This window comes from Trichechus manatus, unplaced genomic scaffold, assembly GCF_000243295.1.
Source record: "Trichechus manatus latirostris isolate Lorelei unplaced genomic scaffold, TriManLat1.0 scaffold00115, whole genome shotgun sequence".
Taxonomy (NCBI): domain Eukaryota; kingdom Metazoa; phylum Chordata; class Mammalia; order Sirenia; family Trichechidae; genus Trichechus; species Trichechus manatus.
This window is the reverse complement of record NW_004444051.1, coordinates 6,873,330-6,897,334: the sequence shown is the minus strand read 5'-3', so window position 1 is coordinate 6,897,334 and position 24,005 is coordinate 6,873,330. Positions and strand designations below refer to the sequence as shown.

Sequence of the window (24,005 nt, the reverse complement as noted above, 5' to 3'; positions counted from 1 at the left end):
ATACAGCTACTTGCGTTTTATTTTATCAGAGATCACTGAATTAATGCAGAATTCCCTATCTGCATTTTCTTCCAACATTTGTTGCCTAGTTAAGGACCTGACAGAGTAAGCAGTGCATCTCCTTCTCCCCACTCCCACTCCCTACCTTCTATGAAAACGAGAGGCTCATTGTTACACCTTGGTCCCCTAAACTTATTTTGGAAACCATAAGGCTGAAAAAAGAGTGTTTCCCACTGATATCTATTGTGCTTTAAAATCAGCAGTACCTTTCCACATTTTTCAGCTCCTGGACTGGTTGTTTTATTGAATACTATTACAGTTGGTTGAACTGATTCACTTATCCATTTTCTAACTTCCACTCTTAGAATTCCACTGTTTCGGTGTCCTTTAACAAATGCTTGCACCGTCTCCCCACCGTGGAGATGGGAGAAACTGAAGAACCTGGTAATTGTCCTTGAATTTGTTGTAGCTGAATGAAAGAAGGGAAGTCAAGACTACAGACAGCATCTCATGGAAGAGCAGTAGAGTTATTTTGCAGATCTTACTACAGAATACCAGTAAATCAGTCGCTGTTAAGTTGATTCTGACTCATGGTGACCTCATGTGTGTCAGAATAGAACCGTGCTCCATAGGGTTTTCCATGTCTGTGATCTTTCAGAAGTATATCACCAAGCCCTTCTTCAGAGCCACCTCTGGGTAGACTCAAACCACCAATCTTTCAGTTAGTAGCCCAGCGTGTGTAAACCACTTGTGCTACCCAGGGACCCCTACTAGAGAATAAAGGTGACAAAATATATACGATTAGAGCAGCTTTATTCTTCCTTCTTTTTGTTACCACCCTCACAGTCATTGTTTCTCTTAGAAGAACATGGAAGTATTATGTGTGCCTTTTTTGCCTTTAATGGTATAAAAGAAAAGCAGATGAGATTTTGAAGACTTTATATCTGTTTCCCTGAGTGTCTTTTGAGCATCAACCATATTTTTAGTTCATATTATTGATTTCTGAAATCTGAGGTGTATTGTTTAAATTCCAGGGACCTGTGTTTTCTTCTTCTATTGATCTTGAATGAATATTGTTCATCTTAAGGATACCATCCAATTATGTACAGTGTAAAAGTGAGATTGTGATTGAGTCCTGATACTGTCAAGTGCTCTTAACTAAGCTTCTGATGTTTTATACATTGATAACAAAATAAAGATTTAAGTTTATTAAATTAGCTTTCCATTTATTTTTCAGAAGCCCTTACCAAGTAGGGAACTAAAATAAATAACTGCAGCCTGTTCTCTGCACTAAAGCCAGAATGTGCCCCAGAGGAATTCCTGTGTATAGAGTCCATCCTTAAGTAAAGGAGGAGGTCAGGATATAAGGCAAAGCTGCAGGTATAATATAGAGATTAAAAATGAAAATACCTGGTAGAATTACAGAACACAGAATGCCAATAGCTAAAAGACAATGGGGAACAGATCTAGAAGCATAGAGATTAACAGTTGGAAGAGGCCTTAGGGATCATCTTTGCTGACGGTTCTCCACGCTGGTCACACATTGGAAACAACCTGGAGAGCTTTTAAATAATACACATGCCTAGTTCCCATCAGGCTAATTCAATCAGAGTAACTACAGGGTTAGGACTGGGGCCTTCATATATTTTAAAGGCTCCGCATGAATCTAACCTGCAAACAGGATTGAGAACCAGTGACCTTATCCAACTCCCTCAATTTACATATGAAGTCCAGAGCGGTTACCTGGCCCAAGGTCAGACAGCTGTTTTTGGCTAGGATTTTACCTCCAATTTTCTCCTCTCCTCTCTATTCCTTCACTCTATATATTCCCTGTGTGATCTCATCCTCTCTCCTGCCTTAAATTACATTGATATGTTCTTGATTCCCAATCTGTGGCCCACATATCTCTTTTGAGAACCATACGCTTACATCTAACTTCCTATTCGTTATCTTTCCAAATGTTTCACAACCACCTCAAACTCATTCCATTCCAAACTGAATTCCCCTCCCCTATCCCCTGCCCAAGGAGCCCTGGTGGTACAAACGGTTAAGCACTTGGCTGCAAACAAAAGGTTGGCAGTTCGAACCCACCCAGAGGCTCCTTGGGAGAAAGAAGACCTGGTGATCTGTTCCCATAAAGATTACAGCCCAAAAAACCCTATGGGACAGTTCCACTCTGTCACTTGAGGTCATTATGAGTTGGAATCAACTCAACTCAACGGCACCCAATAGCAATAACACCCCCTGCTCTCCAAACCTGTTTCTCATTCAAGACTCCAGAAATCTCCCTGCTTCCTAGCTATTTCTGAAATCCATCCCATCTTCTCTCTCTCCCCTTGCTTCCAACTGAATTTGGGATGTTGTCATTTTTCCTGAAACATTGCAACAGATTCTCACACAGTCTTTGGCCTCCAGCCTTGCTTGTCGGGCTCCATCTCTAACACGATTAGGATCATTTATCACTACATTTCTTGCATCATGTGTTCTAATCATTTAGCCATTTCTTCAATTCAACAAAGCTACCTCCTTTTCTCTCTGTCTCCCTTTGCCTATAGTTGGCCTACTTCCTTACAGTTTATATATGGCATAATCTCTAGGCTCAATTCTCTTATTTCTGCTTTCATTTAAAAGTGAACTCTCCAATAAGCAATAATATATTCCCTCTTCAACCAAATGCTGTCACATCAGTGGGCTCAGCATTGCCCACACCCTGGCACTGGTACCTGCCCCTGCAGGAAGTATAATAGAAGATCCCAAGGTAAACATTAGGTCACATCCTTGATAGTTAACATGTTCACTCACCTAGGAAGTTTCCTGGCTACTTTATTTCTTCTCCTTGGCTATAGTGTTCCGTAACTGCTTCTTGCTTAGCCCTTGCCTTCTCTGTGATTCTTCCAATTCCTGACTAGTTTTTCACCAAGGACCCCTCTGATTATCAGTTTTTTATTTATTTATTTTTTAACCTCTTGGCTGTTTTCAACCCTTTTACCTCAGAGTGTGATTTTTGACTTCCCTAATGACTATCCCTGGCATTAATAACTGACCATTCCTTATCTCTAGCCTTTATTACCTGGGATTTTGACCCCAGTTGCTTTTAGAATATTTGCATTTAGAGCCTACCTCTCCTAGTCCCCACCAGACTATCATTGCCTTGTTGTCTAAAGTGCCTCTGTATGACACAAAGTTCAGGTATTCAGAACCTGACTGTCCAGTTTGCGAGTTGTCCTGGCTCTTGTTTCACTTTTACCTTTCACTCTTACCAACCTGCCAGTTGATCACTTAACCACTTCTTAGGCTCTCTACCAAAAAGGGGACAAGAAAAAATAAGTTGAGACTCAGGCCTATTTGTTTGGCTTCTTACCACAAACAATGATGAAGGCTTGAGAAAGAACTTGATTTTTATAATAAGATACCTTTAAAATATCGAAATTGTTGAAACTTGTGGTCTTTATCATTTCTGAGAATCCATATGTGGAACTGAAGTCCATCATCTCATTCATCTCTATACTATTTTATTTCGGAAATCTTTAATCTATAATCTAGAGGATTGGCACAGAAAGTACTGAACTAGTTTGGGGAACCAGAAGAAATTAAATTGATGGATATTACTAGTACTATTGATTTTATAACCTCACTTTCAAAATTTGGGTTCTTATCACAAGATGAGATCAGAGCTCTGTTGCATACTTTTGATAAAAATGGAAATGATTACTTTGGCAACCTTAACACCCCTTGCCAGAGTCAATTCTGACTCTTAGTGACCCTACAGGACAGAGTAGAAACCTTAGCGTTTCCAATGCTGTAATGCTTACGGAAGCAGACTGCCACATCTTTCTCCCTTGGAGCAGCTGGAGGGTTCAAACTACTGACCTTCTGATTAGCAGCCAAGGGCTTAACCACTGTGCCACCAGGGCTCCTTTGCTGTTAAAAATACTCCCTTGGGGCCTTTAGTTTTGCTTAGTTTTGTTTGAAATATGAGTATAAGAAAAAGAGGCCATCACTGTTTTCTGTCTTCAGACAGTGGAATACAAAAGCAAGTTATGAGGTGCCTATAGAACAGAGACCTGCAGTAGTCCAGCTTCTCAGGAATCCAGAAGTTGTACCAAATTTGCATAATGCCTTATCTTTTAAACCTAACCGCAGCCCACACAGACTGCAGGGCTCAGCATGTCATTACATTTAAATATCATCTTATCTCTGTGGACTGTACCTTGGTATTAATGGTAAAGGGGACTTGAAGGTGTCTTGTACAATTTTGTGAGAGATGTCTGCCGTACCCACTGTACTTTGGCCACCCTTATTACAAGTTTATCACACAGCTTGTTTAACATGTTTACTTTTTAAACACTTGGCAAATTAACAGGTGGTTGCATGACTGAGATGTTTGTTTTAACAGGCTAAAAAGTGGGAGGTAATTTAGACACACATTATGATGCAACAGGAAAATACCTAATTATTCCACTTTTGGCTCAGCTTTTAGTTTCAGTTAAAATTGCTGATAGCAGGGCTTAACAGGTTTTGTTTGAGTATGCTCTTACCATTGCCAGCATGAGGGAAACTGGTTCACTGGTAACAATGGCCGTATTTTAGTTACTTGCACATGAAACCTTCTATTTAGCTTTAGTGTTAGTGCAGTTATGATGTGAATACAGAAGGCTCTGAAAGCCCCGTGTCTAAAGCAGTTTCAGTATGCTCTAGAAGCCCACTTGTAATATTCTATCTCTGTACACAGAATACACTGAAAGTAAAACCCTAAAAGCAAGACAGTTAATTGTTATTTTGCCTACTATGTGCATTCTGATAAGTCAGGATATAGGCTATGTTTGGTCTGTGAGCCGTCTCCATTGAGACGATGAAGGAGCAAGGGATTTTGCTCAGTAGTTAGCTGCTTTGAGGTCAGGCAGCTACCCCCCAAAGTAGACAGTGTCAGGAGTAAAGGAACTAGATCAGGAGTCAGCAAACTTTTTCTGTATAGAGCCAGACAGTAAATATTTAAGGATTTGTGCGCCATATACTGTCTCAACTACTCAGCTCTGCTGTTGTAGAGCAAATGCAGCCATAGACAATACACAAACAAATGGGTATGACTATGTTTCAATAAAACTTTATTTACAAAAACAGGCAGTGGGCTGAATTTTGCCTGTGAGCCATAGTTTGCTGGCCTCCATTCTAGATCCCAGGAGATACCACCAGTGGGCTGTGTGACTCTGACCTCAAAGGAAGAACAGCAGTGGTTTTTAGCTAACTGGCCTAACACATATCACCTGCAATATGCATAGCCAAGACTTCACTGTATTTGTGCATAATAAATTTGTTGTCAGAAAAAGGTCATTTCCTCACTGGCTTCTTTTGGGGCTTACCTAAATAGTGTTCTTTACTTGTCGTTTCTACCTCACTTCCTTCCCAAAATGATTTGAAGTAGCTTATAATAAAAGGCATATATAGTTTTTAACTATCAAAATAGAAATATGAAATCATAACCTACATAAAAAGGTCAGGCAAAATAACCTCTGAATATTCCTTATCCACCTGCCAACTGAAGCTGGTAGCCCAGCCATTTCTGGGATAAGTTTGGGACACCTCCTAAGTTGACTGCTGAGACGTTCCCTGTGTTATCTTCTCTAGCATAATTTCCTTTCTGAAAAAAAAATTTCCCAATGTTTTATATTAAGTCTCCTACCAAAGGAAGTGTTAGTATCCATCATTCTTCTTCTGATTGAAGTATAAGCCAAGAACTGTTACACCAACTAAGTGGGTGTATGAAAAGGAAGGAGAAAATTATGAGCTAATGAAAACTTTGGTGGGCAAGGGACCTGTTCAGAACAGATCCCAAGGCTTACAGAGCTAACATTTCATTAGCCAAGGGGACTGTTTGCAATCATCTTAGGGATACATCTTCTACTCTCTGGGGAAAAAGGAGTGTTAAATTACTTTAGAGTTAAATAGTTAGAAGCATGGCTCAGAAATGGTCAGGGGAGATGGGAATTTAGGCTGAGGCACAGGGAAGGATGACTTTGAGTAGATGTCAGTATGTGGAAACAAGGCTGAGAGATTTAAAAGACTGCCACTTGGAATTGTGGCCAAAAATAGTTCTGGAAACTCATCTAAGGGGAATCTGTATGTTTGTACAGATGACTTAATACAAGGTCCTATTTACATACCAAGGAGCTGTGGTGGTGCAAAGGTCAGCACTCCGTTGCTAACAGAAAAGTCAGTGGTTCGAATTCACCAGTGGCTCTGTGGGAGAAAAGACCTGGCAGTCTGCTTCCATAAAAATTAAAACAAAGCAAAAAAAAGCCCAAACGTGTTCCTGTCAAGTCAATTCTGACTGCTCCATAGGGTTTCCAAGGAGCAGCTGGTGGATTCAATCTGCCAACCTTTTGGTTAGCAGCTGTAGCTCTTAACCACTGTGCCACCAGGGCTCCCATAAAGATTAGCCTAGAAGACCCTATGGGGCAGTTCTGCTCTGTCCTGTAGGGTCGCTATGAGTCAGAACCAACTGGACAGCACACAATAACAACAATTTAGATACCAGATCTGACTACTTAGCCAAATGGATGCAGAAGATCATTTAGGATCCAGTCAGGGGGTCTGCTTAGATCTCTGGCATGGAGAAGGTATGATGGCATGCTCATGAGGACACTGGAGTTCCTAGGTAGAAAATACCCCAAGGAAGCGTGGATACCAAGCAGGTTAAGTTTGAAGAGAAAAAACCCAGACACTTGGTAGTTGGAATATCAGAGCAGAGTAGAACCAGAAGTGAGACTAGGTCAGTGTTAAGGAGAAGCAGGCCACATACAGGACAGAGTTTTCAAGATGTGTTAATGGACTAACTCTAAGATGTTAGAAAAAAAAAAAATACAAGAAATAAATTCTATCATCGGCAGCGAGGGAAGTGTAAGTTCGAAATGTTCTAACCTTTAAATGGAAGAGAGAAATTCTTAAGAATTTCCCACTTAAGAAGCTGGATTCCTTTTCTCATTCCCTCTTTGGTGAGAGGGCGAACTGATAGTGTTTGTGGGGAGGGGTCCATTTAGTAGCTATAGGGTTGCTATGAGTCAGAATCGACTTGTTGGCAACTGGTTTGTTTTGGTATCAAGATATTTGGACTCAGACATACCAACGATCATGAAGATGACAGCGTTTCCTTTTGTTATACATAAGGTCACCATGAGTCAGAGCTGACTCAATAGCAACTAAAAACAGCAACATCAAGATAATAAATGTGTATACTATTTGATCCAGCAACTGTACTTCCATAATTTGTTTTTAAGAAAATACACCTTCAGACTGGCAAAGATGTTTGTGCAAGGATTATCATTACATTAAAAAAAAACAAAATGAATTGCAGAAAAAAAGTTCAGATTTCAAAAGTCTGGGGATTTCAGAATCTGTATAAGGGATTGCCGATCTGTATATACAAATAGGGATGTTTGGCACAGATAAATTTTAAAGTGAAAAAAAATAAATTTCAGAAGAATATATATAGAGAGAAGGATCCCCTTTCTTTGAAATAATAATAGTATGTACACACACACACACACATATATATATGCATAGAATACCTGGAACCATGTATAAGTTTGCTCATAGTGGTTATGGGGAATGGTCAGATCACAGTGGATGAGAATCCCAGCACCAAGCTGCTGTTTACGGTCCGCAATAATAATAGAACCTCACACTTCTAACTCATCACAGATACTGGGGAGCAGAGAGTGGGGACTTAAGTACTGCCTGAGCTTTGACTGCAAGGTTTCAGCTTGAGAAGAGCATATCATTAGAAGCAAAAAGAGACTTCTCTTTTTATAACTATATATAGGTTTTATGTGTCATCATTAAGTTATATGGGTAATTCATTAATATGACAAATTGTTATTGCCTGCTCTGTGTGAGACACTGTGTTAGGCGCTGGGGCTATGCCAAAAAACCCAAACACACTGCCATCAAGTCGACTGCAACTCATAGCGACCCTATAGGACAGAGTAGAACTGCCCCATAGGATTTCCAAGGAGTGGCTGGTGGATTTGAACTGTCAACCTTTTGGTTAGCAGCCATAGTTCTTAAAGTCACTGCACCACCAGGGTTCCCCTGGGGCTATAAAAACCAAAACCAAACTTGTTGCCTTAGCAGTGACAAAACAAAGGTGTCATCATACCTGCAGGCTCAAGCAGACAGACTCCAGCTGTAACCAGGAACCCTGAAGGAGGTGCATTGTTTAAATGGATGCATGTCAGCACCCAATTCCCAGCCACAGCAATTGGTGCTACAGTGAAATCAAAAGTGCCCTAAGTGCATATTTTTTTTTTCTTTTCACAATGTTTTCTTTATTTTAGTCTCTAAGATAAGCATTTTATGTAGGTTTTTTTTTTAATGGTGATAGTGTCTTAATTATGAAATATTCCGGGAAAAGATTGCCTGATTGCTTGGTGACAACAACCCACATAACCATCAAGTGATTTTTGTTTTTAATTGCATCCATGTGTCCCAGATTGACACTGTTGCCACTCAGCTTTCAGAAAGAAAAATCGCTAAATAAACAATAAGTTTTCAATGCACACCCACATATATTTTTGCCACCTGTCAACTCAAATGTTTGTTTTTTTTCCTTCACAGAAAAAGCAAAGAACGAAAGATCTTTCTCGGGTATTTCATTCTTATAATCCATATGATCACAAGGTAAGAGAATCATATTATTAGTGTATCGGGTAGTACAAGCCTTTCTGAATGTGTAGCATAATTTTTACCAATATACTGTGATTTTCAGTATACTTGCCAATTATATTTCAATTTTTGTTGACTATTTAAATTTTCAACCCTTTAACCTTTTTAAAGAAACTAGGAAATTTGTATTTTAGAACTAAGATAATTCTGTTTCATTCACATTAAAATTTAGTTACATATTGTCACAGAAATCTCAAAGATTGTGAAAAGATATGTTTTGGGTGGTTTTTTTTGTTTGTTTGTTTGGTTTTTGTTCTTTCTCTCCAAACACTGTAGTAGATGAACTTGGCTTCTAAAAATGGTAGAGGTAATTGAAATATTGACTGCCAACTCTTGGTTCTCCATTGCTCCTGATAGAAAGTTATTTTTTTAAAATAAAAACCCTAACAAAAATCAATGCATAACCTTGTGTCTGAAATATGCATTGCCAAGAGTTTTGCTACAAAAAACACCAAATAATATAATGAACCCCATGTCCCCATCCCACAGCTTTATAAATTCATGGCCAGTCTTATTTCATGTATACCCCACACTCTCCACCCCCTCCCATATTTGAAGATTCCTAACCATCTTTTCATTTATAAGTATTTCACCATATATTTGTACACATTAAGGACTTTTAAAAATGAAATTAAAATAATTATTTTTAAGAAAATCCTTGTCATGGATTGAATTATGACCCCCAAAATATGTGTGTATCAATTTGGCTGGGCCATGATTCCCAGTACTGTGTGGTTGTCCTCCATTTTGTGATTGTAATTTTATGTGAAAAAGGATTAGGGTGGGATTATATAACACCCTTACTAAGGTCATATCCGTGATCCAATGTAAAGGGAGTTTTCCTAGGGTGTGGCCTGCACCACTTCTATCTTATAAGAGATAAAAGGAAAGGGAAGCAAGCAGAGAATTGGGGACCTCATACCACCAAGAAAGCAGTGCCAGGAGCAGAGCGTGTCCTTTGGACCAGAGGTTCCTGCGCAGAGAAATTCCTAGTCCAGGGGAAATTGACGACAGCGAGGACCTTCCTCCAGAGCTGACAGAGAGAGAAAGCCTTCCCCTGGAGGTGATGCCATGAATTTGGACTTGTAGCCTACTAGACTGTGAGAAAATACATTTCTCTTTGTTAAAGCCATCCACTTGTGGTATTTCTGTTATAGCAGCACTAGATGACTAAGACAATCCTTAACATGACATCTTAATGGGAAAATATATTCAGAGATTTCTGAGACTTGTACAAAACTTCTCTGCCTTATAAGGTTCCAGTAAATCTGTCAGTTTGAGGTGATTTCAGAAGCAAACAAAAAATTTACACAGTTGAAATGCTAATATAAACTTAGATCTTTATCTATGAATTTACAGGGAGACATGTGGTAGGGATTTTTTAAGTAGCCAAAATAAGTACTGTGAAAGCAACTTTCCTCAGTTGAAAACTCAGAGATGTCTGGATTCAGGAGGAAAAAAAATTGTGCCAGTTGTTCATAGAAGTTGCAAGAATTTGAATAGCTGCTAGTGTTTCAATAGTGACTAGTTGCCTTAAGCGCCAAAAATTTGTAAAGAGAGGTGCTTATGCTTCACGTGACCCTGGCAATATACAATACTAAAAATTATATCATTCCAACTTACATTCTTCAAGTTAAATCAGTCACTTTGCAGAATATGGCAGTTTGTTTGAAAGAGGCTGTGAGAGCCTGTAGTGTCTGACAATGCAGACATAAGGTACAGGCTGATAACAACAGCAAAAGAAATGAGATTGGCCCAATTTCCCAGGGCAGTGTTGCACTTTTTTTAGATGAAGCCATTTTAATTAACATAAATTCAACAGTGGATAAGGTTAACATTTAACAACTACACTAAAAAGTCTAGGACAAATCAAAGGTTTTGCCTGACTTGTCTAAATTTTGCCTACTTCTGACATTTTTTTTATTCACAGTTAAGGGAAATTCCATTATGCTTTTATTAGAACTCTTAATGGAACTTAGCCATTTGCAGCTTCTACTGGCTTCCTCTTCATATCCTTTGTGGCATTGTATCAAAGTCACCTCAAATTATTTTGGCTTCCCTTGTGAAGACTTCATTCCTCTACAAATTAGTCATCAGGCAGTGAGGAATTGAATGTAAGTGCTGGATGGTGTTTCTTTTGATGTTGGCTTTAAGATCAGTACTAAATTATTATAAGTAGCTGGACTGCTTGATGACTGATTTTTGAACCTCCAAAGATTTGGCCTGTTGGCATCTTTTTTTATTCTGTATGTGTGTTTTGAAGGAAAACAGAGAAGTTTCATTCTAGGCGGCTCTGTGCCCCTTAGTAGCATCCTCCCATTTTTCAATGCTGTAACAAGCCAATTCTAACCACGTCACTTTCAACCTCGTCTCCTGCTGATTCCAGTGTCCACAAAGACTAGAACCATGAGGGGTTGGATAATGGGAATTATTTTCTCACTCTTAGAAAGTTGCTTTTGTTTTACACAAATAAAATAACAGAGGGCTGTATTTCAAATTATTTTTTAATTATCCAATTATATTCAAACGAATTAGTATTTTAGGCAGATAGGTTCTAGTGTAAAATTCTACAAAATGTGGTTGAAATTGGTTAAACATCTCATGCTCAGTGAAATTTCTGGAGTGATCTATAGGAATTTAGAAATTTCACTGAGCATGAGATGTTTAAACCAATTTCAACCACATGTGTATATTTGGAGCCCTGGTGGCACAACGGTTAAGTGCTCGGCTGCTAACCAAAAGGTTGGCAGTTTTAACCCACCCAGTGGCTCCATGGGAGAAAAACCTGGTGATCTGCTCCCATAAAGATTATAGCCCAGAAGACCCTATGGGGCAGTTCTGCTGCCACATGGGTTTGCTGTGACTCGAAATCAACTCCATGGCATTTAACAACAACAATCTCTGTATACAGCTATGCACAGCATACTGTCTGTTCAGGCAACGTCCGCATATACATCCGTGGTCCCATAAGTTTTTTGTTTTTTTTTTTAAGGGAAAGCATCTCTGCTTTTATTATTTTCCCCTAATGGTTTTAAAGACCCCGAACCCCCAGAATGAATGAGCAGCGGGTCTCCAGGTCACATCTCTATCCCCACACCCTTCTCCTCCTGGCTTCATTCCCTCGCCTAACAGCCGTTCATTCCCCATGCAGGGCAGCACTTGCCAAGGCTCCTCCCGCTCCTGTTATGGTTTCTGGTAGGGACTCCAGCGGCCACGGCACTAGCAGGCTCCCAGCTTCAGGCCGCGGCAGCGGCTTCACAAGATCAGGAAGCGGCCGCACCACCACCGCCAGCTATGCTGCCAGCACCCGCACACCCCTTACCCACCTGGTTCCTGAGGCCACCTAACCGCACCGCCCACCCTCCACCCCCGCCCCCTGCCCTGTGCCCGAACGTGCACAAAGTCCCAATTCATCTGGTAGCTCAACCTCCGCCCGGCCCACAGCCACACACCTGGCAAGACTGGCCTCCGTATCCAGTCTGGCATGCAGGCAGTGGTGGGGGCCGCAGGGTGGGGCTACTCCTGCTCCTCAGGCCTGAGGAACAGTGGAGTGGGGTGAGGGTCGGGGGGATGATGGGGACTGCCTGTGTAAATATGGTGTTCGTACAATGTCCAAATCACATGAAATCCTATTGCACAGAATGTATCATGGGTGTTAAGCAATACATGACTGTATATTAAAAAACAAAACAAAACCAGTTGCCATAGAGTTGATTCCAACTCATGGCAACCCCCTGTGTGTCAGAGTAGGACTGTGCTCCATAGGGTTTTCAACCGCTGATTTTTTGGAAGTAGATCACCAGGCTTTTCTTCGGAAATGCACCTGGTGGAATCCAAGCTCCATCCTTTCGGTTAGCTGAGCATATTAACCGTTTGCACCACCCAGGGTCTGTCTGTCCCTTTTTCTCTCTTTCTCTAAATATATCATATGTATCTCTGTGATATATATTGGATGATATAGATTGAATTATTGGCAGAACTGTGGAGAGCGACACACATTCAAAGGGGCCTATTCGGCCGCCATCTTGAGTAGCGCACTATTGTTTCTGACTGCTCAAGATCCTAAGGGCAGGAAATTTGGTTGCTATGCAACATATACGCTGCCTTTGTTTTGTAAGAGGGAGATTAGGTTTCTAGCAGGGCTTCTAAACGTAGTTTTTCCCGTTCTGTTTATCGTTCTGGTTCACCCAAATTTTAAAATTTTGGATCTTTTCCAATTTCGCTTCCTCAGCCATGACTGAATTGGGAAGAACAGGTGGGAAGCCCCGGTTTGTGGGGCTTCACTATTCTATTATGTAAATTTTTTTCTATGATTGAAATTTTCCATAATAAAAAATATGGAAAAATAAAATAAGCTGTGGTCGGCTCCTGGGAATAAGGTTGTGGCAGTCTTTTTCTTGCTAGCTAAATTCCTTGTATTGTTAATTTTTCCCTTGATGTAAGTTTGTACCAAAGAAGCGATGCTCAGCATTTCAGTGGGTTCATTATGCTGAGTAAACGCAGAAATACAACTCCTATTCTAAAGTTGGCATAATTTCCTAGGGATTTCATCGCAAATTATAGTGGGCCCCTTAAATGATAGCCTAGCCTTCTAGAAACTGTTAAAACAGTTGTAATTACAAAAGTTAGTACAGCCATTTTGTTCTCAGTGAGTCAGTTAGATTTGTTTTTTGCTCTCCTTTTCTCCCTCAAACAAGATTGCTCCTGCCTGACCCCAAACACAGGAAAGTCACCAGGTTAAACAAACTTGTTCTTTGAGTGAGACCAGGTGCATTTCTTAATCATACCCTGAAGCCATTGTTTAGGTTGTAAATGGTCAGTTGGTTTTCTCTTAAGTGCTGTTGCAAAACACAAATAAAGCTTAGAGCGAAATTTGCATCCAAAATGAGTCTTAAGGAAAATGTTATTAGTTGCTGTCAAGTCACCCCCATGTACAATAGGACAAAATGTTGCACAGTCCTGCCCCATCTTCAGGATCATTGGTACACTAGAGTCCATTGCTGCGGCCACTGTGTATTTTGAGTGCCTTCCAATCTAGGGGGCTCATCTTCTAGCATTATATCAGACAATATTCTGTTGTGATCCATTGGCTAATTTTCAGAAGTAGATCACCAGGCCTTGCTTCCTAGCCTGTCTTAGTCTGGATACTGTGCTGAAACCCGTCCACTGTGGGCGACCCAGCTTATATATCTGTGCTAATAAAAGAGAGCATTGGAAAAGGGAATATGAAGCAGCAGGTACTCTGATTGTATTTTATGCTTCATCTGATTCTTTCCTGTTTTTTTAATCAATAAATAATAAGCATAGCTTATAGTTTCTGAAAACACACCGTTCTAACTACCAGGAAAGATTAGAATGCCAGACGCTTTCTAGGTGCCAGAAAGCTAACCTAGAGTTGAATTTTTTCTTTGGCTAAGTCACAGGTAAGTTAGGGTAGATTATACTTACGATAAGGAGTTTGGTGGTGCAGTGGTTAAAGCTCTCAGCTGCAAACCAAAAGATCTGTGGTTCAAACCCACCTGCTACTCCATGGCAAGTATGTGGCAGTCTGCTTCTGTAAAGGTTTACAGCCTTGGAAACCCTACAGAATTCTACTCTGGCCTGTAGAGTCACTATGAATCAGAACTGACTGGACAGCAATGGGTTTGGGTTTTTTTCATTTATACTTACAGCAATTTTAATGAAGCCATGCAAGTTAGCATGTGTTGTGTCTTTGGCCTGAAGAAAATATTGCCATGCATATAAGTGATATCTATTTCTTTTATTTATTTATTGGTTAGATTTTGTCAGGATTATGTTTTCAGACAGACATTATTATTATATATATATATATATAATTAGCTAAACAGATGCTTATCATCTACTACTGTTGAAAGCTATTATAAAATAGGAAAATGTTTGGAAGAAAAAAACTAGAAAATTCAGGTTAGATCTATAGAGGCTTTTTAACATCTGCCGAGGTTGAATAAATTCCTAAAAACAGTTAATTGGTATGAATTAATATATACTATTAAGAAGTGAGTCTTTAGAAGCTGTCTTTTTCTCTTTGATTGTTGGACTCTCATATACAGAAAAAACAATAACTAACACTAGTGGTTCTCAGACTTTAGTATTCATCAGAATCACCTATAAGGTTCATAAAACACAGAATACTGGGCCCTCTCACCAGAGTTTCTGATATAGTCGATCTGGGGTGGGGTCTGAGAATTTACATTTCTAGCAAATTCTCAGGTGATGCTGAAACTGTTGGTACAGGAACCACACTGTAAGAACCACCAACCTAAGCAAATAAAAGATTTCTTAGAAAGTGGAAAAAAAAAAAAAAGTGAGCCTTTACCGTCCTGACAGGGATCACAATAGAGGATCCCAGGCAGAGTGGGAGAAAAATGTAGAACAAAATTCAAATTCACAAAAAAAGACCAGACTTACTGGTCTGATGGTGACTGGAAGAAGCCTCAAGGCTATAGCCACCGGATACCCTGCTAACTCAGAACTGAAGCCACTCCTGAAGTTCACCTTTCAGTAAAAGATTGTTGTTGTTGTTAGGTGCCATCAAGTCAGTTCTGACACATAGCAACCCTATGTACAACAAAATGAAACACTACCCGGTCCTGCGCCATCCTTATAATCGTTGTTATGCTTGATCCCATTGTTGCAGTCACTGTGTCAGTTCATCTCATTGAGGGTCTTCCTCTTTTTCGATGACCGTGTGCTTTACCAAGGATGATGTCCTTCTCCAGGGACTGGTCCCTCCTGATAACATGTCCAAAGTACGTGAGACGAAGCCTCGTCATCCTTGCTTCTAAGAAGCATTCTGGCCATACTTCTTCCAAGACAGATTTGTTCATTCTTCTGGCAGTCCATGGTATAATCACTATTCTTCACCAACACCATAATTCAAAGGCATCAATTCTTCTTCAGTCTTCTTTAGTCATTGTCCTGCTTTCACATGTGTATGCGGCAATTGAAAACACCATGGCTTGGGTCAGGCACACGTTAGTCCTTAAAGTGACATCTTTGCTTTTTAACACTTTAAAGAAGTCTTTTGCAGCAGATTTGCACAATGCAATGCATCGCTTGATTTCTTGACTGCTGCCTCTGTGGGCATTGATTGTGGATCCAAGTAAAGTGAAATCCTTGACAACTTAAATCTTTTCTCCGTTTATCATGATGTTGCTTATTGGTCCAAGTCAAAGATTAGACCGGCCTATGAAACTAACAATAACACACGTGAGGAACATGTTTCTTAGTTCAATCAAGTATATGAGACAAAATGGGCAACACCTGCCCAATAGCAAAGACAAGAAGGCAGAAGAGACAGTAAAACTGGATGAATGGACACTGAGAACCCAGGGTGGAAACAGAAAGGGGGAGAGTGCTGACATATTGTGGAGATTGCAGTTAATGTCACAAAACAATGTGTGTAAAAAATTTTTGAATGAAAAACTAATTTGTGCTATAAACTTTCACCTAAAACACAATACAATTAAAAAAGGAAAAAAATATGAATCTATAACAGGTTGTCACTATTATAGTTCATGTATTTTGAGAAGTAAACTTCTCATTTTCTTTTAGTGACTATTATTATTTTAAATTTTTTTCTACATATACAGACAAATCAGTGGACACACGTGAGAAGATGCACTGCCATATAGCTCCTGTATTGTTGAAGTGGGTTCTTTTTCCTTCGGTAACAATTGTTATTTTAATAATTTTTTCCACATATGTAGACATACATCAGATGACCTGTAAACAGATTCACATCTCAAAAAACAGCTATATATGAATGCCCTTGATAAAGTAGCATATGAGTAGAAAGAAACTGAATATTAGTGCATCACTCAACCAGAGTCTTTTATGCAGCAATCTCAGCTATCTAAAACACAGCTCAGAACCTGCAAGTTAGCCAACATTGCCCCAGAACTGTCAAAATTATTGTTTAATTCTCTCCCTCACCTCATTTACTTCAGCCTCTTGTCCACAAACAGTCCACCCCTTTTTTTTAAATCAGTTCTAACAAATGTAGCTGTCTGGTTTCCCAAACCGTAGTTACTCCTAATAGCAGTTAAAAAGAAGGTGATTATTGCTTCAAGAAGTCAGAGCTCCAGTAAGAAGTGACAGCACACTAAATGAAAACAAGAACAAGGCCATAAAAACTTTAAATCATTAACAAAGGAACTCTAAAAGTGTAGCTGTCTGAGAGCATTTAATTTAGACCCGAACACCCAAATATTCTGATACATTTTAGTAGTCCCAGGATAAATAATTGAGATTAATTTACATCAAGAAGCAGGTGTTTTGTTTAAAAATAGTAGAGATGTGTATAACTTGTTTTTAAAGTATTGGTATTTTAAGAATACATTTATCTTTATAACTCTCTTAGGAACAGTTCTTTCTTAATAAGGTTGGATAAATGAAGTATTACTATAGAGAATGGTTGAATGAAAGAGAAATAGGGTGGTGTTGGTAGTTGGGTAAGGGATAAAAAATGTATGTAAGCATAATGGTTGTGGAAAGTAGAATCAATATTTCTCCCATGTTATTTATTTATATACTTAGATACTGTAAAAATAGTAAAGTCTTTGAGAGTTATTATATTTTTATCTTAAAGATTTTTTTTTCCAGTTGCCATTGAATCAACTACAACTCATGGCGACCCTGTTTGTATCAGAGTAGAACTATGCTCCATAGAGTTTTCAATGGCTGATTTTTCAGAAGTTGATCACCAGGCCTTTCTTCTGAGGCTCCTCTGGGTGGACTCAAACCTCCAACCTTTCAGTTTGCACCACCCAGGGTCTCCAAAGAAAGATTACTCTAGGCATAATTTAAGTATAATAATTGTATCAGCACAATGCATTTTGAATTGCGGTATTAAAAATACAAAAAATAGAAAGACCAAACTTACTGGTTTGATTGAGGCTGGAGGGACCCTGGAAGACATGGCCCCCAGACTCTGTTAGCCCAGAACTGAAACCATTCCCGAAGCCAACTCTTCAGACAAAGATTAGACTGGACTGTGGGAAATAAAATGATACTCGTGAAGAGAGTGCTTCTTAGCTCAAGTAGATACATGAGACTAAATGGGCAACTCCTGTCCAGAGGTGAGATGAGAAGGCAGAGAGGGTCAGGAGCTGACTGAATGGACACGGGAAATCCAGAGTGGAAGGGAAGAGTGTACTGTCACAGTATAGGGAGAGCAACTAGGATCACATAACAATGTATGTATAAATATTTGTATGAGAGACTAACTTGAATTGTAAACTTTCACTTAAACACAATTTAAAAAAATACAAAAAATATTAGTGTGTGTTTCAGTAATCCCCATTTCCTAAGACTACCTTAAGAACTTTTGTTACTATAAACACATCTAGGAATTCACACCTACTAGTGCACAGTGAAATGTGTAATGAAAAAATGTAAAATAGTAGTTTTTGCAGTTTTGGGCAGAAACATACAGCACAGTTCTATTTCAGAAGTCTTAGATTGTACCACCCTCCTTTCTTCCCTAAGAGACTAGTAATCTCTGTGATATTAAGTTCCATAAAATATATATATCATACCTCTTAAGCAGAAGGAGCAATTTCATTTCAGATATTGATTTACATTTCTCAGATAATTAGTCCAATTTGTCTAGTGATTTAAGATAACAAAAGTCACTCCTCCCAGCTCTTTATGTTTGAAGAATAATAGCCCTTTGACTCAGTCCTGAGGCAGCCGCAGTTATTGTCCAGCCTTCATTATCCCCGTGCTTTGAGTAACATAATGTAGCAACAGAGTGCTTTGAGTTGTTCTTCTAGAGAGGGAGATGTGAATTTGGATTCCTGCCTGCTGGCTCCATTGAGCTTTGAACTATGTGCTGTCTGAAAATAGCAAATTCATTTTTTAATGGATCCAGCATTCTATGGCTAGCCAGATTTTCATGGCACATGTAGATAAAGAAACAAGTTATTGATTTGGCATGTTGATGCTGTGCTTAAAACAGTTCTCTGCAGCAGATTGTCCAAAGCCATTTGTGTACTTAACTTAATTCCCCGTCTTTGGCAGAGACTGAAAAAGTAGTTTCATGGATGTTGCTAAATATCAGAAACAACTGCATAAATGTCTAAATGATTGAGTTTTCTTATTTTCATATTGACACATGTTCTTATTCTAAAACCACGCTTAGGTTTTGGTCTTGAAACACAGGGTAGTGAGTACTGCAGTAAGTATTAAACCCCTTTCGTTGGCCCCATTAACTCCCCTCTAAAGCCAAATGAATAATTCAGCCTCAAAATAAAGGGCATGCTGAAGAGCTCTTTCGGTGTAAAATCTGTGCTTTCATTTATTAAAATATCTTCTCTCTCAAGGTGACCAGATAATTGTTTCTGAGGCACACAGACATAGCTAAGCTGTTTCCTGATTTGGCAGCGTTTATCTCTAGCCACTTTCTTGCTTCCTGGTCTATGTCTACCTAATCCTAAAGCATTTTTCTTACTTTTAACCCTCATCAGCTTGTGATTCAAAGTTGAGCTTTGTTGTGTGCTGTCGAGTTGATTCAAACTCATAGCGACCCTCTATTGACAGGGTAGAACTGCCCCTTAGATTTTTCTTGGTTGTAATCTTTACTAAGCAGATCTCTAGGTCTTTCTTCCATGGAGCCGCTGGGTGGGTTCAAACCTCCAACTCTTCGTTAGCAGCTGAGCACTTAACCATTGTGCCACCAGAGCTACTTCTCAAGTTCAGTAGCAGATCATATTTTCTTGAGCCTAACTTTGATATTGTACCTATATATTTTTCTCTTTTCTTTTTAACAAAACACTGTTTTGAAAATTAAACATTTTTTTACATTTTGGGTTATTTTGTTACTTTAACTTCAGGGATTGGTGCTACGGAAGCTATTGGTAGAGATTTGGGTGATGTTAAATGGTATATATATCCAAGTCCCCCAAAATGCCAGAGTTCTACTCTGCCAGTTACCCTGAGGGTTGACAAGGAGAGTAGGATTTGGAATAGTTCTTTGTTATTATGACCATTATTATAATAAAGCATACCAGGTAACCAGCACTATTCTCAAAGCTTTTCATATACATATAACTCATTTAATCTTTGTAACAACCCTGTAGAGGAGCCCTGGTGGCGCAGTGGTTAAGCATTCAGCTGCTAATCAAAAGGTTGGTGGTTCAAACCCACCAGTCACTCTGCGGGAGAAAAATGTGGCAGTCTGCTTCTGTAAGGATTTATAGCCTTGGAAACCCTATGGGGCAGTTCTGCTCTGACTTATAGAGTCTCTATGAGTTGGAATCAACTTAACAGAAGTGGGTTTTTTGGGTTAACAACCCTGTAAAGTGAGTGTGCTTGTTATTCCCCATTTCACAGATGTGGAAAAGGAAACTGAGGTATAGAGAGGTTAAATGGTCAAGATTACACAGCTAGTTAGTTTTAGAGCAGTCTAGCTCCAGAGTCGGTGATCATAACCTCTATGCCACAAGTATCTTAAAAATGCACAGTTTTAGACACTGTAACAAAAAGTAGATTGGCAAAGCATAGTTTAAGCTCAAGGCCAGAGTGAGACTTCTTACCCTGCCTCTCTCTTCCAATCCCAAATCTGAGTAGGTAAATAGGAAAATTAGAAAATAGAGGTATGAAAGGCAATAAGGAGAGAGAGAAGACAGAAGTCGGCAGAAAAACTGAGGCAAATGGTTAAGTGTTTAACTGCTAGTGGTTCAGTCTGCAACTGCTAGTTGAACATTTGGTGATGCGAACTCCCCCAGCAGTGCCTTGGAAGAAAGGCCTGGCAATCTGCTCCTGAAAGGCCACAGCCTTGAAAACCCTATGGAGCAGTTCTAATCGGCACACATAGGGTTGCCATGACTTGGAATCAACTCAAAAGCAACTAACAACAACAACAAAGCAAACGAAAATCAATCAAGCTTATTCTAAAAACCACCACCCTTACCTCCAATCTTCCCCAAACTGATTAATCTAGCATCAGCCTGGGGGCAATGGAAACATGATTTAAAGTAGTCATTAGGGCTAATATGCACTCTGTTTCTAGTAGAACTTGTTAAACTTATTCTCTTCCTCAAGGCCACAATCATGGGAGAGTGGAAGGAACTGGTTGGCAGCACTGTGGTCCCAGCCAAAGGATTGGCATTCTTTAGAGTCAAGACAGCAGGCAATGTCTAAGCCAGAGAAATACACTAAGTCAGACCCTGAAAGCCTAAAACACTGAGAAGAATTGAAGAGAGAATCAGCTCAGGTCATGATACATGAACTTGGGAAAATAGCAGGAAGGCAGGCTAATAATTCATTTTCTTTAGAGTTTTCGTGCAAGATTAAGAAGATAATCATAATCACCATTTTTGGTACTTTTTTAATGTGTATATTAACACTGTCCTCTAGAACTTGGAAAATGAGAGAGTTTTAGCATCTGGAAAGAAAGTAAGTTAACCAGCTTCTTCTAAATATTGTTAATATTTTCCATTATTCACTACTCTACCATTGGGTGCCTTTCAGAATTCCAGGAGTATTTTAGGTGCACACAAGTCAACTAAAAATAGAATTTTTTTTTTTTTTTATCTTCAGTATTGTAATTTTTTTTTTTTTTTGTACTTTAGATAAAGGTTTAAAGTACAAATAGTTTCTCATTAAACAGTTAGTACACATCTTGTTTTATGAAGATGGTTAAAAACCCCACAACATGTCAACAGTCTCCCTTCTCGACCTTGGATTCCCTATTACCAGCTTTCCTGTCCCCTCCTCCATTCCAGTCCTTGTCCTGGGCTGTTGTGCCCCGTTAGTCTCCTTTTGTTTTATTGGCCTGTCTAAACTTTGGCTGAAGGGTGAACCTCGTGAGTGACTTCATTACTGAGCTAAAAATGTGTCCGGGGTCATACTTTCAGAGTTTCTCCAGTCTCTGTCAGGCCGGTAAGTCTGGTCTTTTTTTGTGAGTTACAGTTTTCTTCTACATTTTTTTCCAGCTCTGTTTGGGACCCTCTCTTGTGATCCCAGTCAGAGCAGTCAGTGGTGGTAGCCGGGTACCATCTAGTTGTACTGGACTCAGTCTGGTGGAGGCGTGGTAGTTGTGGTCCATTAGTCCTTTGGACTAATCTTTCCCTTGTATCTTTAGTTTTCTTCATTCTCCCTTGCTCCCAAAGGGGTGAGACCAGTGGAGTATCTTTGATGGCTGCTCACAAGCTTTTAAGACCGCAGATGCTACTCACTTAGGTAGAATGTAGATCATTTTCTTTATAAACCATGTTATCCCAATTGAGCTAGATGTTTCCTGAGACCAATGTCCCCATAGCCCTCTGCCCAGCAATTCATTCCCTCAGGGAGTCTTACAAGTGTCTATGAAGCTTCCATGACCTTGCCTTGTACAAGTTGTGCTGGCTTCCCAAGAATTGTGTACTCTCTTACCCTTCGCCAAAGTTACCACTTACCTATTGTCTATTTAGTATTCCCCCTCACCCCTCCCTTCCCTTATAACCAAAATTGTTTCTTTTTGTGTGTAAACCTTTTCATGAATTTTTACAGTAGTAGTCTCATATAATATTTGTCCTTTTGTGATTGACTTATTTCACTCAGCATAATGTCCTCCAGATTCATCCATGTTATGAGATGCTTCGCAGATTCATCATTGTTCTTTATGGTTGAGTAATACTCCGTTGTGTGTATGTACCATAGTTTGTTTATCCACTCGTCTGTTGATGGGCATCTAGGTTGTTGCCATCTTTTTGCTATTGTGAACAATGCTGCCATGAACATGGGTGTGCATATGTGTATTCATGTGACGCCTCTTATTTCTGTAGGATATATTCTTGGGAGTGGAATAGCTGGATCATATGCTATTTCCATTTCTAGCTTTCTAAGGAAGCGCCATATCGTTTTCCAAAGTGGTTGTATCATTCTGCATTCCCACCAGCAGTGCATAAGAGTTCCGATCTCCCCACAGCCTCTCCAACATTTGTTATTTCCAGTTTTTTTTTTGATTCATGCCACTAATGCCAGGGTGAGATGGTATCTCATTGTGGTTTTGATTTGCATTTCTCTAATGGCTAGTGATCGCGAGCATTTCCTCATGTGTCTGTTGGCTGCTTGACTGTCTTCTTTGGTGAAGTGTCTTCATTTTGTTTGCCCATTTTTTAATTGGATTATTTGTCTTTTTGTTGTAGAGGTGTTGCATTTTCCTGTAGATTTTAGAGATTAGACCTTTGTCTGATTTGTAATGTCCAAAAATTTTTTCCCAGGCTGTAGATTCTCTTTGTACTCTTTTGGTGAAGTCTTTCGATGAGCGTAAGTGTTTAATCTTTAGAAGATCCCAGTTTTCTAGCTTATCTTCTGGAGTTTGTGTATTGTTTGTTATGGTTTGTATCCTGTTAATGCTGTGTATTAAGGCCTCTGGCATTGATCCTATTTTTTCTTCTATGAACTTTATAATTTTGGGATTTATATTTAGGTCTTTGATCCATTTTGAATTAGTTTTTCTATATAGTGTGAGGTGTGGGTCCTGTTTCATTTTTTTTTTGCAAATGGACAAACAGTTTTGCCAGCACCATTTGTTAAAAAGACTGTTCCCCATTTGGTGGACTTTGGGCCCTTGTCAAAGATCAGGTGACCATAGGTGGATGGATTTACATCTCGGTTCTCAACTCTGTTCCATTGGCCAATGTATCTGTCATTGTACCAGTACCAGGCTGTTTTGACTACCGTAGCTGTATAGTAGGTTCTGAGGTTAGGTAGTGCGAGTCCTCCTACTTTATTCTTCATCTTCATTAGTACTTCACTTATCCGAGGCCTCTTCCCTTTCCATATACAGTTAATGATTAGTTTTTCCATCTCTTTAAAGAATGTTGTTGGTATTTGAATCAGGATTGCACTGTATTTGTAAATTGCTTTGGGTAGAATTGTCATTTTCACAAGGTTGAGTCTACCTATCCATGAGCATGGTATGTTTTTCCATTTATGTAAATCTCTTGGTTTCTTTCAGTAGGGTTTTGTAGTTTTCTTTGTACAGGTCTTTTACGTCCCTGGTTAGATTTATTCCTAAGTATTTTAATTTTTTAGGAGCTATTATAAATGGTATTGTTTTCCTGATTTCATCTTTCTCTTTATTGGTGTATAGGAATCCAACTGATTTTTGTATGTTTATCTTGTATCCTGCTACTCTGCTGAATCATTCTATTAGTTCCAGTAGTTTTCTCGTGGAGTCTTTTGGGTTTTCTGTGTATAGTATGATATCATCCTCAAACAGGGACAGTTTAACTTCTTCATTACCAATTTGGATGCCCTTTATTTCTTTCTCT

At 39.3% G+C, this 24,005-nt stretch overlaps 1 protein-coding gene across 9 annotated transcripts in view; it reads left to right on the top strand.

The window, feature by feature from the left end:
• Positions 1–24,005, top strand: part of CDKAL1 (CDK5 regulatory subunit associated protein 1 like 1) — a 926,518-nt gene that overhangs the window by 724,856 nt on the left and 177,657 nt on the right. For all 9 annotated transcript variants that reach the window (XM_023738358.1, XM_023738357.1, XM_023738352.1 and 6 more), the window contains one exon: positions 8,614–8,676. In XM_023738358.1, the coding sequence (XP_023594126.1) occupies positions 8,614–8,676 (63 nt within the window). The remainder of the gene's footprint in view (positions 1–8,613; positions 8,677–24,005) is intronic.